The following is a 15,344-nucleotide window of genomic DNA, read 5'->3' on the forward strand; positions in this document are numbered from 1 at the left end:
AGTGCAAGGTTATGAGTATATATAATTATCCTGTTTTAGTGAGTTATTGATATATATCATTTTTAACATGATTTCTGTGTTTTTGTTTAAGTCAAGTGGTATTTTTGTAGGTTAGGAAATTGAACATTGTAACATACATGATTTTACCGATCAGGGCGATGGCTGTAACTTTTGTATTGTAGACATTGTGGCACTGCTTACCCCATGATAACAGCACGATAACTTGAAATTACACAGTAATTAATTTGGGTAAGTCTGATGCATCATTAGATCGACTCTTCTATCCGTAGACACCACGATGACTAATATGCAATACTATAACTGATTTTAGATTACTTGGAGCAGATCTAATATTGACCAACTCTTGAAATGTTCATCTTATACCAATTTATGGCAAGCACCTTTCCTGGCATTTAAATTACTGACATACACATCAATCTGCACAGGTGTAGGAAAGTGGGTTTCTAGTGCAGTAACCCCCCCACCACACTTTTTGCCCGACTACTGATGCATTTTGACTTGATGTGCCCTGGGTCCCTGCCAATTAGGTTCCCAGGGCCTCTGTTCTTTCCCCAAAACTAACCTAATTGGCATCTCTAGCCACAGGTCAGCCCCTGGTTAATGGTACCACAGGTACCCAGGGCACTGTTACCAGGGAAGACCTCGAAGGTCTGCAGCACTTATTGTGCCACCCTTAGAGTACGTGTGTACATGTACACGTACACACACACACGTACACACACACACACCCTCCCCCCACCCCTTTTGGTGCAGAACAAAGTGAAGAGTGACATGGCACACATCTCGGTGTGCCATGCCTACAACCCACTGCCCTGGCATAGGTCAGTCACCCCTCTAGCTGGGTGCACTATACCAGTGGTGAGGGTACAGGTGCAGGGGCCCTGTGCTCCTACAGTGTCTAAATCCATTCTTAAACATTGAAAGTGCAGTGCTGGTATTAAGAGTATATGGTGCTGGGAGTTCATTACGAACTCCACAGCACCATAATGGCTACACTGAAAGTTTGGTATCAAACTTTTCAGCACATTAAACCCACAATGATGCCAGTGTGGGATTTAATGAAAAATGCACACAGAGGGCATCTTAGAGATGCCCCCTGAAAACTAACCTATCACTAGTGTCCAGGCTGAGTGGCTGCTTTCAGCTACCACCACCAGACATATTTCTGGACCCCTGGGTCGAGAGCCTGCTGCTCTCTGGGGCCTGAAACAATGCACATCCTGGGACAAGGTGCCGAGTCTCCTCCCCCAGGATGGGCAAGGTTCAGGAAGAGGAAGCTTCAAAGACTTGCCGCCTTTGTAAGCATCCCCAGGCCACTTGCTGCTTTCAGCAACTGGTCTCCACTGGTTCTGACCCCCACTTTGGGCGGGAGAACCGGTGCGAAAAACAAGTGAGAAAGAGAGGTGAAGCACAACTCTGAGTCCCCACCATCTTGCAGATGGGGGAACTCAGTCAACCAGGGACAGGTTCATGCCCCCCTCCCACTGGAGGGTGGCATAATAGGGGGTGTACCCACCCCAGGGAAGGGACCCATTGGTCCCTCTCTTTAACCTACCTGTAACGCCCCTAAATCTAGTTCTTAGGGGCACCCCTGAACGTTGCTTCCGCAGACAAGAAGATGATGAAGGACCGAACAGCCGTGCAGAAGCTAAGAAAAGGAAGACGCCCACTTACTTGGCCCCAGCCCTAACGCCATGTTTCCCCTCGAACCTGCTCCTGCAAAATCCCGGTGTGTCCTGCAGCCAGCAACCTCGAAAACCCCGGAGGACCTGCCTGACTTCAACCCCAAAGACTTTGTCTCCCGTGAACACCGGATTTGTTAATCTGCAACCTCTGGCCCCGGCCGGAAACTGCGAACCCGTACCACTCTACACCCGCCGTCCACGGTCCGAGCTCGAGTGGGCAAACACCATGAGGAGGTCCCCCCGACGATCCTGAACCGATATCCAGTGACCCCTGACCTGCCTCAAGCCTCCAGCCGACACCTGCAGCCTAAATCCAGAAGGTCCCTCCAACCGCGACCAGGAGCTTGTAAGAAGATCCGACCCCAAAAGGCACCCCTGCACCCGACGCCCCACGGCCTTAAGCGGCCAAACCAACGGCGCCCAACCAACCTCTAACTTCCCAACTTACCTCTCGAAGTGGTAGTCGCACCCAGAAGACCTTTGTCACCGAGCCTGCAGTGCTTTTGCAAACTGGAGACTCCCCATTGACAGCTACAGGGCTTCCAACGCCAAAACAGCACTCTGCACCCAGCCGCCACAGTGCCGCTGAGGGTGCAACTTTTGTGCTGGCCTAAACCCCCATTTGCCCAGAGCTGAAGTCCAGGAGCTTTGCCCCCACAACCCAGTGGCCTGCTCGTCAGCAGCAACCAACCGGAGGCCTCCAATCCCCCATTGGATAACATTGGGCCTCAGCACTCTGCACCCTGCCGCCCTGGTGCCGCTGAGGGTGTAACAAGAGTGCATCCTTGACCATGGAGGAACCCTTGTTCTAACCCCAGAAGGTCAACTCCAAAGACCGATTACTTACCTGGTAACGTTTAACTTTATTTATCTCCGTAGGAACCTACTGACTGTTTTTCTCTGAAAAATGTTTTTTGTGTGGAATTGATTTGTATGGAAACCTGAAAAATAACAACTGTGCAAAACTGACATTACTGACCTTTACTCTAGGAAATGTCCCAGTGTGATATCTATGCATATCACACTGAGTAGAAAAAGTAATCTAAAAAATAATCTCAAAAGTAACGTAAAAGTAACTTGCCTGTAATTTTTACTGCAAAATTGATACAAAGTATTTGTACAGCATTCCACAGTATTGCATTCCCGTAATTCAAACTGTAACCATTTCAAAGTACATTTATAATTGCATTCCAAACTGTATATTTACTGCAAATTAGTTATCAACTTACCTATGCTAAGCTTGCTTGGTTCTAGGAAATAACTAAAATAATATTTTTATACAAAACCAATTGGCCTTAAGTTCAGTCTTTGAGTTTGTGAAATCATTCGCTGATTGATTGGGTACAACAAATGCTTAACACTGTCCTCCGATACTGCCTTACTGCTCGACCACACTACCACAAATAGAGAGTGAGGTGCTATCTAACTTTACCTCTGCCTATCTTTGGGGATCCACTGGACGCTGTGCACATTATACCTCACTTTGGTATAGTATATACAGAGCCAACTTCCTACAACTGGGGATCCTCTTACCACTAATTAAACTTATTACCCACTACTGGACATGAGAGTACAACAGGTGCTGTGTCACAATTTAGTGTAACCTTTTTTTATTCATGAGAATATATGTACTATTTGAACCTTGTTGATTGATTTTTATTCTATAATCCACGAATTATGCATGCGTAGAGGATTTGAAGTTAACCCTCAGTTTCCTGCTACAAGAACCGCATTCTCGGATAATACAGGTGGAGGGTATGAGGACTGAATAAATATATTATTTAAGAGTATATCCATACTTGTTTTATCCCCGCAAAAGTCGATGCCATATTGTACAAACAAAGAACAACATGAAGGCTAGTGAAATGATGATGATTTATGGAAGAGAATAAAACTTCTAAAGGATTGGTATCAAGACCACAGTGTTGTTCGAACTTTTTTTTACGAATCGGTGCTCAAAGGCATCCCCTCTAATTCTCTTCAGATAGGTCATGTTTATACTTCTGTTACCCCTCAAAGGGATCAGGTGCCTTTGGAGAAATATAATCCCCTCCCTCTGTTTCTGCTTCTTAATTTGGGGTTTTATTGTCAGTTTTAGTAGGAATTTTAAACTTCCTTAACGTGTAATACAGCAATTTCTGCCTTGAAACATTGTTGTTTTCTTTAAACACTTGGCACCCTTGTTTGCTTCAATGTCTATCAATAGAACACTCTTCTTAGAAGTTGTTGGTTGTCTTTCTTTAAAGCAAACACAGGGCGATGGACAGAGCGCTGAAACTTTTGAGGCCCTCATCCCAGTCACAGATCTAGGTTTAATCCATCATCGTCCCTTAGCTCACTTCGCCATCCGAGTTCAGACCCAGCCATATGCAAATCAGTCTTGACCCTGTTCCTCATGGAAACAGTCCGGCCCGAACTGCCAAGCCAGGTCTTCCCTGGACCAGAAACAAGCATCCTGGGACCGGTTTTGGGGTAACACCCCTCATCAGCCAGGCTAGCTTGAATCCAGTGGCAAAATGAACAAGTGACCCGTGTCTGGGCACACCCTGCCCTCGCTTCCAATCCCAACAGTGAAACAAGCATTTACAATGCAACGGTCTCGGCATTGTTAAAGTTAGAGCTATTGGCATTGCTCATGACAATGCCGTTTCTTTAAATGTTTTAAAAACATAAACAAAACTAATGTCACGAGCAATGCCAATAGCTCTAACTTTACCAATGCCGAGACCGTTGCATTGTAAATGCTTGTTGTTTGTTTGTACTAGCCGTTGCATGCTGGGTTCAACGGGGGTGGGGAGCGAGGGACGCGCAGCTGCGCACAACTAAAAAAGGGGAAAAAAAACACAAGGTGAGTGTGACCTTGTGAAATGTAACCGGTGCTCATGGAGAACGCCCTGTCTGCGCTTAGACTGGGACAGACAGGGGGGCTGGAGCGGGGCCTGGAAGAGAAGCACCGTTGCAGGAAGCTCTCTGGGAGGGGCTGGGGGTGTGGGGTATCCATGCTGGTTCTGAATGTAGTGGATGGTGGGACTGTGTGTGTACGTGTGCTACTATATGGTACTATGTGGTAGGTACTATGTGATGCAATGGGGTATTCTGTGGTACTATGTGCTACTATGTGGTAATGTGTGGTACTATGTGCGCTATGTGGTGCTATGTATACTGGGTGGTTCTATGTGGTACTATATGACCCTAGACTGCTAGAGATGGGGGGGCCGGAGTCTGCCCTGCCAGAGACACCCCAAAGTCACCATCAAATGCCTAACTGCCCCATCTGTCTCCCCTGCCCTAGACTGCCAGAGGTGGGGGCCTGGAGTTTGCCATGCATGAGACACACCAGCTCACATAGCCCCCCCCCGTGCCGGTCTGCTTGTGGTGTGCTTAAGATCAGGTGAGGGCTTAGATATACTTTACGTATTTCAGAAAGCCAAACCTACGCTGAGCTACCGCCTAGAAGCCCACCCTGGGGCTTTGCCGCTTGCGACCATCTTCCTAGAGCTTGTATGTAGCGCCTTGAGGTCACGGTGCGTGATATGCACTGGGTACTCCCTGGGAGGGGTCTGAACCCCGCTGTATGCGCCACGCAGTGCTAGCTGCATGGGCTCGGATAGCTCCTCTAGGTGGGGTGGAAGCCACGAGGCGCTGTAAGGAAAGCCGCCGCTGCCCTAGACTGCCAGAGGTGGGGGCCTGGAGTTTGCCATGCATGTGACACACCAGCTCACATAGCCCCCCCGTGCCGGTCTGCTTGTGGGGTGCTTAAGATCAGGTGAGGGCTTAGATATACTTTACGTATTTCAGAAAGCCAAACCTACGCTGAGCTACCACCTAGAAGCCCACCCTGGGGCTTTGCCGCTTGCGACCATCTTCCTAGAGCTTGTATGTAGCGCCTTGAGGTCACGGTGCGTGATATGCACTGGGTACTCCCTGGGAGGGGTCTGAACCCCGCTGTATGCGCCACGCAGTGCTAGCTGCATGGGCTCGGATAGCTCCTCTAGGTGGGGTGGAAGCCACGAGGCGCTGTAAGGAAAGCCGCCGCTGGACCCCTGAGCTAGATTAGGGTTCAGAGGAGCTCGAAGGACTTTGGTCTGAACTGCGAGGGACTGAAAGTACCGATCTTTACAGGACACCTTTGCCGCCACTGTTGCCCCAAGGGCTCTTTCTGCCTCCCCAGCGCTTCCAGTTGGCACGGTCTGCACCCCCTACCCCAGCTCGGCAGCCAGGACGCCAGCTGGGGGCAGGGTGCTGGGAGGTGGCACCGGTGGGGAAGAAACTATGTGATGAAAGCGGGAGAGGCAAGCACAAACGCAGCGTCCTTTTCGGATTCGGGGGCGTGTTTTGCTGTTGTCTCCTCCCTGAGACTTTTCGCAAAAAACACGCCCCCCGATCCGAAAAGGACGGGGCAGGATTGGAGTGACGGGACCTCTTCTCCAATGGCTGGCCAGCATTTACGAGGCCAGCCAATGGAGAACAGGGCAGAAGAGGGGCGGGTTCAAGCCCCTCTTCTCCCAAGTCATTAAATCTCCGGACTTCCGGTCTGCCGACCGGATGGTCCCGAGACCTAAAAAGGGTCAGAACAGGTGACAATGTACTGGAGCATTGTGGAACACTCAGTGTCAGAGAGACAGAATGCCTCCTTTGCTGGTCACCGTCTAAAGAGAAAAAGGTTTAGTTACTGCAAATATTTCCTGGTGGAATAATGCACAGCATGTAAATCTAAAACAGGATCATGCTGCAAAATGGGAGCAAATACAATGCTGTGAATGAAGAAGAACAGATAGATATACAAGGGAAATAAAGGGAAAGGGGCAACAATTTAAAAAAGAAGACCAATGGCACAGAAAAGGAGGGCACGAGCAAAAGAGCACTCCACTTATTTACCAATCTGATCCAAAAGACCCATCTTGTTCGTCCAATCCTGATCACCATCGACCCAAATGTAAGTATGAGGTATTTTTTTTTTAAAACAGAAGTGAAATAAATAATAATGAGGGGAAAGTGAGAACGTACCCTATTCTGAAAAGCACCTCGACACTAAATATTTGAGAAAAAAACACCAAAATGAAAGTCAAATAAATTGGAAAATAAGAACCTTAAAATCATGCATAATAGAAGGCAACTCTGGGCGCTTTGGAGTGACAAGAAAATCTTCATAATCCATGATCGGAGGCGGAGCAGTCAATCCAACTGAATTTTCATAAAACTCTGAACCAAACATCACATGGGATGGTTCTTCTGGTTGTACTGGGCACAATTTATTACCCTTTGATACGTCTCCCGTTGTGTCTTCTTTATTAACCTGTTGAAAAAACGAAAATAATACTTGCTGAAAATATTTCATAAAGCATCCATCATAAGACCCTTCTAGCTCTATTGATGGCAGTCTGGAGCCACATAACCTAATAAAAATTCAAAATTTACTTATCCTCCCAAAACAACTATAAATGTGTTATAATATGAACACCCCCGCCCCCCCCCCCTCCCCCGCTCCCCAAGACTGGCTACCAGTCTTCCATCCTGCTGCAAAGATTTCATAGATGCATAAAACAAGCAAGGAACAAGGCATCCTCCAAATAAAAATTACAGGGCATCAAAATCCATCATTAATTTATCTGAATGCTGAACAAGGGCATACTTTGGGAACATGGAATCTACATTTCAACAAGGCATTATACGCATGCTATGGTAATTGCTGTTGCAATACAATTATATGCTAAATAAATTTGCAAAAATAAACAAAGCCATGTCTGTAACCAGGGTAGATAAAATCATTTTCTCATTTTGCGGCAGCGTTTTAAAGCTGGAAAGTTGTCACTCATAAAATGGAAATGAAAATGTGCCAAAAGTTACCAAGTATGTTCAGAGCTCCAGCAGTGTAAAGCATTGCCTGGCTTCCACGGTTTCAGTGGAGCCAAGTCACTACTCTTATTTCACATCCTGTGTATGTGTAATATTATAAACATTGTCAATAAAGTGCAATAGGCAGCAAGAAAATTCAAGATATAAACAAGTTTGAAAGTAATGAGTGGTTAAATTAGTGAGGTCTTGTAATCGTCTTTATTAAGTTTGCTTGCGATCTTTTTTTTACTACAGTAGTTGGTATGTATATTGCAACTGCAGTAGGTGTAAACTGCTTCTCTGAAATGTTTTGGATAACAAAACTCACTGGAGTCCTGTGCTGCAACATAAGCTTTTGATCTCATGGTCTTGACACATTATTTTCCATAACCCCATGTACTCCTGCTTATGTTCTTTTACAGTACAAAAGGGATTCTAGCAAACAGTTTTAGTCAAAAGTTCTGAATTGTGACTATGGTTTATAACATGAATGAGAACATTGGAATGTTGAGCACTCCATTGAAGAAAATAGAGTGCTCCAGTCTTTTAATGGCTGCGAGAAGCCCAGCGCATCAACATTCTGCCCTCTAAGGGTGGAATGTTCTAATAGCCTTGGAGCCCTCCGTAGCGGGCTCTACCAGCCATTAAAGGCCGGCTCCCTTGCTAAATACTCGAGTGGGCCTTTAATGGCCGGTAAGCCCGCACTGGGGGCTCTAAGGCTCTATTAGAACATTGGAATGTTGGCAGCTCCATTGAAAACAATGGAGTGCTCCGGGCTTATAATAGCTGGTATAAGCCCGGAGCGCCAACATTCCAATGTGTCTTTGTTCACAGCTCTGGCTGTAAACAAAGACTTCAGGGAGCCGGAGGGGATTTGAATCCCCTCGCGCTCCCTGAAGGCTTCGTTTTGTTAGAACATTCTGCCCTCTAGTGGCAGAATGTTCTAATAGCCTTATAGCCCTTCATAGCAGGGCTATACCGGCTTTTAAAGTCCCGCTGCTGTTGTTAACGCTGCAGCGGGCCTTTAACAGCCGGTATAGCCCGCTACGGCGGGCTATAAGGCTATATTAGAACATTGGAATTTTGAGCGATCCATTGAAGACAATGGAGTTCTCCGGGCTGCTAATGACCGGCAGAAGCCCGGGGCATAAATATTCCAATGTTTGTTCTCAGCTGTTGCTGTGAACAAAGACCTCATGGAGCCAGAGGGGATTTCACTCCCACGGGCTCTGTGAGGCCTTTGTTTTACAAATTAGAACATTCTGCCCTATAGGGGCGGAATGTTCTAGTAGCTTTAGAGCCATCCATAGCAGGCTCTACCAGCCATTAAAGGCCTGCTGAAGTGGGCCTTTAATGACTGGTGAAGCCTGCTACGTCAGGCTCTTAAAGCTATAATCTAAATCAAATGTTACAAATAAAAGATACTTGTGGACTGTGGAACATCCTCCCTCGCCAAATGTCTACCATAAAGATGAAAGCAGTGATGAAGATAGACTAGTCAACCACAATGTACAGATTGCTTCTAAGCAGTAGGGGTACACCAGTTGCATTGAAAATACATTATCCCACAAAAAACAGCCCAAATGGTATTTAGCATGTGGCTTCATGCACGACTTATCTATCCGAAAAGAATCAAGGGTTGCAACCGTGACCAGGCTGATGCTTGGGTTGAGGCCAGTGGTGCTGTCTGGCTCAGGGGGACTGGTACTGGGTAATCCTTTTGTTTCACATAAGAATGGGGAATTTGCATCAGAATCGGCAAGAGGTGTAGAGGTGTACCAGGACCTTGGGCAGGGGAACCATAGGAATTTCAATTTGGAACTGAGAACAACCAGGTAGACGTCTGAAAAGTGGAACAGGGCAGAATGGTGGCAAATACTGCAGCTGGATCAACAGGGGGCTGGTGGAGGCGTGACATCCCAATAGCTACACCTGACCTGAAGAATGGGGTGAATCTGACCTGTCTACCATGGAGTCTATTACCCCCCAAAGGAGGTACTGCTGCTTGGCACTCTGTAATGATGGTATGGATTGCCAGCATTAGGCAGCACACCAGAGTTCCCACCTGTATTAGAGGATCTGGTGTTAACACATCTGGAGTATCTGCTTCCTGCACTACTTTATGTGCTGAAGATCATTGTTGGGTGCCTGGATAGCACTATCCTGCCCAACAGCCACCTGCCCCCACATACATCTCCCCAGTGCATGTCTTCATCAAATACTTCTTCCTAGATAAGGGGCGATGGTGAACTGGTCACCTGGGGGCAAGGACAAGAACAGCCACTTGAACAATAGTCAAGGTAGTGAGCATATTGTACAGTATCCAGTTCTCTTTACTCCAGACCTGTTAGAGTGTTAATTAAGCTGTATTGGCCTTTGCTCAGGTGTCAACTTAAGTTAATGCTCAATGCAGAGGCATTATTAATTCCCCACTCTGCAATTAGGTGAAAGAATGGGTGCATAAGGATGGAATATGCAGATTATAGTTGGCGACTGTAACGCAGTAATGGATGTTGCGCTGGATCGCTCCCATCCCCCCCTGCACGGGAGTGATTAAGCAGATGAAGGCACTGTGTGGGTGGGCAGATGGTTGAGCCCTGTGTGATGTATGGAGAATGCGCCACCTAACGCATAGAGAATACTCCTACTATTCCCCGGTCCATTTGTTACACACAAGAATAGATAGAATCTATTGCTCAAAAGCCATAGCAATGCAGGTGACACATGCGACATACCTGGCTAAGACTTTTTCAGACCACAACCCACTGGAAATAGCGATTAACTGGGGTAGAGTCCCCACCCCGGTACCCACCTGGAGGATGTGGCCGAAGACACAGTGTTTCGCACTACGATTGCAGACACAATTACCCAGTACTTCACAGAGCACGTCGACACGGCCTCTGACATTTTGATAGAATGTGATGCCTTTAAGGCAGTTCTACGGGGCAAGGCAATCAGTGCAATAGTAGGTGCTAGGCAGGAGATAAATAGAAACCTCACAGACACAGAAAATAGAATGAACAAACTGAACAGGAGGCCACACATGATACCAGCAAACAAGCCTCACTACATGAATCGCGAATCCAGCAAACGGAGCTTTTAGAGACCGTTCGGGTTATAAACTTCCAAAGATACATGCAGTTATGTCATGCTGAAGCGGACAAATCCGGGACACTATTGGCCAAACTATTGTGGGACGACCCACCCACTATTATAATTAACGAAGTCACTACCCCCACGGGGGTAACAGCCCATACTCAACATGACATTAATGTGGCTTAGTATAGTAAACATTCACACTGAAGAATTACTGGCTGACCTGCCATACCCCCAACTAACAGTGGCAGCCCAAAAATAATTAATAGGACCCATTACCAAAACCGAAATTAAAATTGCAATAAAAGGACTCCCGCGTAATAAAACCACTGAGCTCGATGGCCTCCCAGCAGAATTTTACGACGTATACGCGGACTCCCTAGTCCCCCAACTGGAAGCATTATATAATAAAGCGCTAGAATTGGGCAGACTACCCCTTACTACAGCACAGGCGCTGGTGGTATTGCTCCCAAAACCTGGTAGGGATTCCACAGACATGGCAAGCTACCGCCTATTGTCTTATATGGCGACGGAGTATAAAATACTTAGTAAGTTACTAGCAAACAGACTCCTACCAACTTTAAATAAACTCATACACACAGACCAAAACGGGTTTCTTCCAGCCCGCAGTACTACATTGAACACCAGACGGTTGCACCATATCATGTTGATTGCCCATGAACGCTACAAACATGCAGGTTGTCTATCTTTGGACTTAAGCGTTTGATACAATCACTTAGGACTACATGTTCGAAGCACTGGGGAAGTTTGGTTTACCGGCAGATTATCTTAAATGGCTCTGCTTACTCTATAACGCCCCTACCGCCCGTGCACGCACAGGAGAACACATCTTGGCTGAATACTCGATACACAGGGGTACGAGACAGGGATGTCTGCTGTCACCACTATTATTCATACTGGCGTTAGAGCCCTTAGCACTTAAACCACGTACTGAAGGACATCATCTGGGCATAACGATTGGACCACAACACATCTATTCTCTGTGTATGCGGATGATATCATTCTTTACATACAAGACCTTCGGGCCGCCCAGGACCCTATCCCTGATATTTTTCAGTTTTTTTTTTTTTTTAAATATTTGTATTGATTTTTTTAAAGAAAAAATAATAAACAATCAATTGGCAATCACAGTGAGTTGAAAGTCAGACATGGTTGAATATGGCAGTTCATTAAGGCTACAGAACAATTACGGGAATCAGCACTATAGCATATCAAATACTCATGGAGACGCTAGGTCATCATCAGGAGGAACAGTAGGCGCAACACAGATACTCCCTATACGAATTCCACTTGGCCCACACTCGGGACCATTTCTGAGGGCAACCCTTTGCTACATATACAGTCTTCTCCCGAAACATGCACCAGTCCATATTGCGCTTCCACACTGAGATAGTTGGGGGTGCTGACCCTCCCCATAATTGAGCAATGTCCCTTTTGGCCACTGTGGCGCCAAGCGTAACCCACAGTTTCTCCGCTCCTACCAAATCAGTGGGCTTCCACACATTAAGTAAACATCTTTTGTTTTCAGGCTTTTTAACAGATCTCGGGATTGGCTATTAATTCAACAAAGTCACATGACTTTTTCTTCCGTGAGGCTGTACACCCTGTAGACACCACATTTGGAGCACAAGCTCTCCCAGTAGCACAACACACATTCAATTACTTGGGGATACATGTATTTCAAACGCACACAGAAATGTTAGAGGGCAACCTCAATAGAGCTATCAGATCTATTCGCTCGAGCATTGACTTCTGGACTACGTTACCACTTTCGGTTACTGGCAGGGCGGCCATATCCAAAATGGTGATCCTCCCAAGACTGCTATACTACTTCACCAATTTACCAATTCTAATACCACACAACTCCTTCAAATGATTGAATACCATGCTTATAGATCTTATATGGGGGTCTAGCAGACGCAGAATAAGCCTTAAAAAGTTACAACTCGGAACAGACAGGGGAGGCCTGGAAGTCCCTGACCTTAAAGCATATTACTATGTATGCCAACTACAATGGCTTTCATATTGGACTGCTGGACGTAACTTGCATGAAATAGTATAAACCATCAGGACACAGATAGGGGTAAACTGCACACTCTGCTAGTTCCACTTTGCAAAATCCCCCAAAGCCTACCACGCTTGCTGCGCACAGCACTGCAGTGCTGGAAAGCGGCATTGCACTACACGGCCAGACATCCTCCATATGCTGGGACCATTCCATTATTGGGGATACCACTGAATAGTGGAATTATCACAAAGCGCAGTATCACACCTTGGCTCGAAGTGGCGATTAGCACAATGTCCGACTTATTTAACAATGAGATGCTCATGGATCATGACAACTTCATGAGGGAAACAGGGGCGCCGGATCACATCCACCTACTACACGCTGCATTGCTGCAATATGTCAAAAAGCAGTGGGCTCCACAACGACAGGAATCCCCACACATGAATTAGTTAAAGCCTTGTACTACATGGGCAGAGGCAGCCACCTTATCAAATGGCTGTATGTTGGAATACGTGCGCATTCAGCGATCAAACTTACTACATTACGTAACACTTGGGCGGGCGACATGGGGTGGGGTCTGGAGGAGAAAGAATGGGCGAAAATTGTGGAACACCCTAAGAAGGTATCCAGAAATGCAAAATTTAAATTTATACAGACCATGTTGCTCCACAGAGCCTATCTCACCCCCAAACGACTAGACTGCATGTTCCAACAGACACATCATTGTCCCATATGTCAATTGGAGGGAGACGATTTACTACACATGATATGGACATGCCCCCACTTACGAGGGTTCTGGGACTCCATCAGATGGCATAAACAGGCTATTACACAGCGGGAGATAGGAAATAACGTAGACGAGTGTATTCTGGGACTCTACAAACAACCTTCCAAACACAAAGTACAATACAGATTTACGTGTCTAGCCCTCATCTTAGCAAAGAGAGCCATCACTATGCGTTGGAAATCAAAGAAACCCCCCACGATATACACTTGGCATTGTGAGCTGATTCGATGGGGCAGCGCTGAAAGCGCTGAAATACGCAGAGAGGAAGCAAAAGGTAAGCGTAAAATCCCAATTGCTATGGAATGGGACACGATGTTGGAAGCCCTTAAAAATCTTGATGTGGATTCTAATGTTAACCCAGTTACCCCACAGCCGCAAGAAGATAGAATATTACCCCGAACTAACTGTACATGTGTAGAGAGTCAGATTGCACATGTAAAGATATGATCCTTAGCTGCTGCTATAATGTATTGTGGTGTTGATTTGAACTGTGAATATGACGCTTTAAGTATATGTTATTATAGGACTAGAGGGAGGGGGTAGGGGGGCAAGAGGGATGTTGTTTTGATAACAGATTGCGGGGCACTAGTTCCAGATACTGTTCTATAGATCCGAATAGAGAACGGAAGTTTGCAGAAGTTGTGGTTTCATTTGCTCGTCTGTCAACGAGACAAGACAAACATGTAAAGTTATTGAATGTTAATCCGTCCCAATCTAGGAAACACGTACCTGTATGTTGTTCCGACACTTGCCGCAAAATGTACTGAAGCGCTGTCCTAGACTAAATTGAAAATTTGTTTTAAAAAAAGGATGAAATATGCAGTTCATAGCTCTTGAGAGCATGTGGGCAATAAGGCTGTAAGCCTCTTTAGGGTGACATGTCTTAGGGAGAAGAGTCACGATTTTTAAATGCCCATTTTGAAATCTATTCCCATTTTACTGCAGATTATTCTTTGAATAAGCGCTCGGTCACTTGCAGTGTTTGCAAACGCGCAATTCTCAACGGGCCATGGATTATTTTAAACTATTCCAACAAGATGGATCAATGTTGGATTAGAGACCAACACCTCAAAAGGGTGTGAAATGGGAATTTGTAAGGGTTGAAATTATTTTGAGTGTCTTCTTTCCAGGCTTAATCAATTTAAATGGAAGTTTAAAGTAATAAATACGTCAGGCTGGTTTGATAATTAATGTAAAACTTTTAAAAGAAAAATGCATGACTCATTAGCCTTATTTAGGCAAAATAATTGTGAATTGAAAAACTGAAATAGGTCTATTAAAAAAATCTTGTTTTGAGGGTATGCTGAGAAACCCCCCACACCATCCCCCTCCCCCACGAGTATTCATTTAGTAACTGAAATTATGAGTCTGGCAATAATCGTTGCTTTTGGCATTATAATCCTGGCTCCCTGATTTACCGCCATAAAAAATTGTTGTCCAGAGATTTTTATTTTTTGATTTGTGTTTTTGTATCATTAGAGAAGTAATTTAAATTTGGTAGACATTGCGAATCCGGGGTGAATTTTTCTGGACGACATTCTTAAAAATGGCAGATATGTTGCAGTGATGATGTAATGTTTCAGGAACCAACAGACCCGTATACTTCATTTTGGTGTCAAGACATAGGTTTTGAGGGTCAAGTTGTCTTATAGAGACAGAAAATCGCTCCTCAGAGCAACCCTTCCGCAATTTTTTTAAATGGCAGCTATATAATGATGTGTTTTAGCCATCATATTGGTAATTCATGTTAATATTGTTTTTGTTTCAAGTTTTCAATTGATATAAGTTGTCAATTTCAAAATTAATGAGGCATCTTGAAACTGTTCCTCACCACGAACGTGAGGGGAACGTTTTAATTCACATATTGACAGCCTTCTTCATTTCATTCAGC

General features: G+C 45.5%; 1 protein-coding gene across 3 annotated transcripts in view; it reads right to left on the minus strand.

The window, feature by feature from the left end:
* The window catches only part of SKA3 (spindle and kinetochore associated complex subunit 3), a 637,733-nt gene that overhangs the window by 315,531 nt on the left and 306,858 nt on the right, over nucleotides 1–15,344 (minus strand). For all 3 annotated transcript variants that reach the window (XM_085621582.1, XM_085621581.1, XM_085621580.1), the window contains one exon: nucleotides 6,796–7,002. In XM_085621582.1, the coding sequence (XP_085477708.1) occupies nucleotides 6,796–7,002 (207 nt within the window). The remainder of the gene's footprint in view (nucleotides 1–6,795; nucleotides 7,003–15,344) is intronic.

This window comes from Triturus cristatus, chromosome 8 (genome assembly GCF_964204655.1).
Source record: "Triturus cristatus chromosome 8, aTriCri1.1, whole genome shotgun sequence".
Lineage (NCBI taxonomy): Eukaryota > Metazoa > Chordata > Amphibia > Caudata > Salamandridae > Triturus > Triturus cristatus.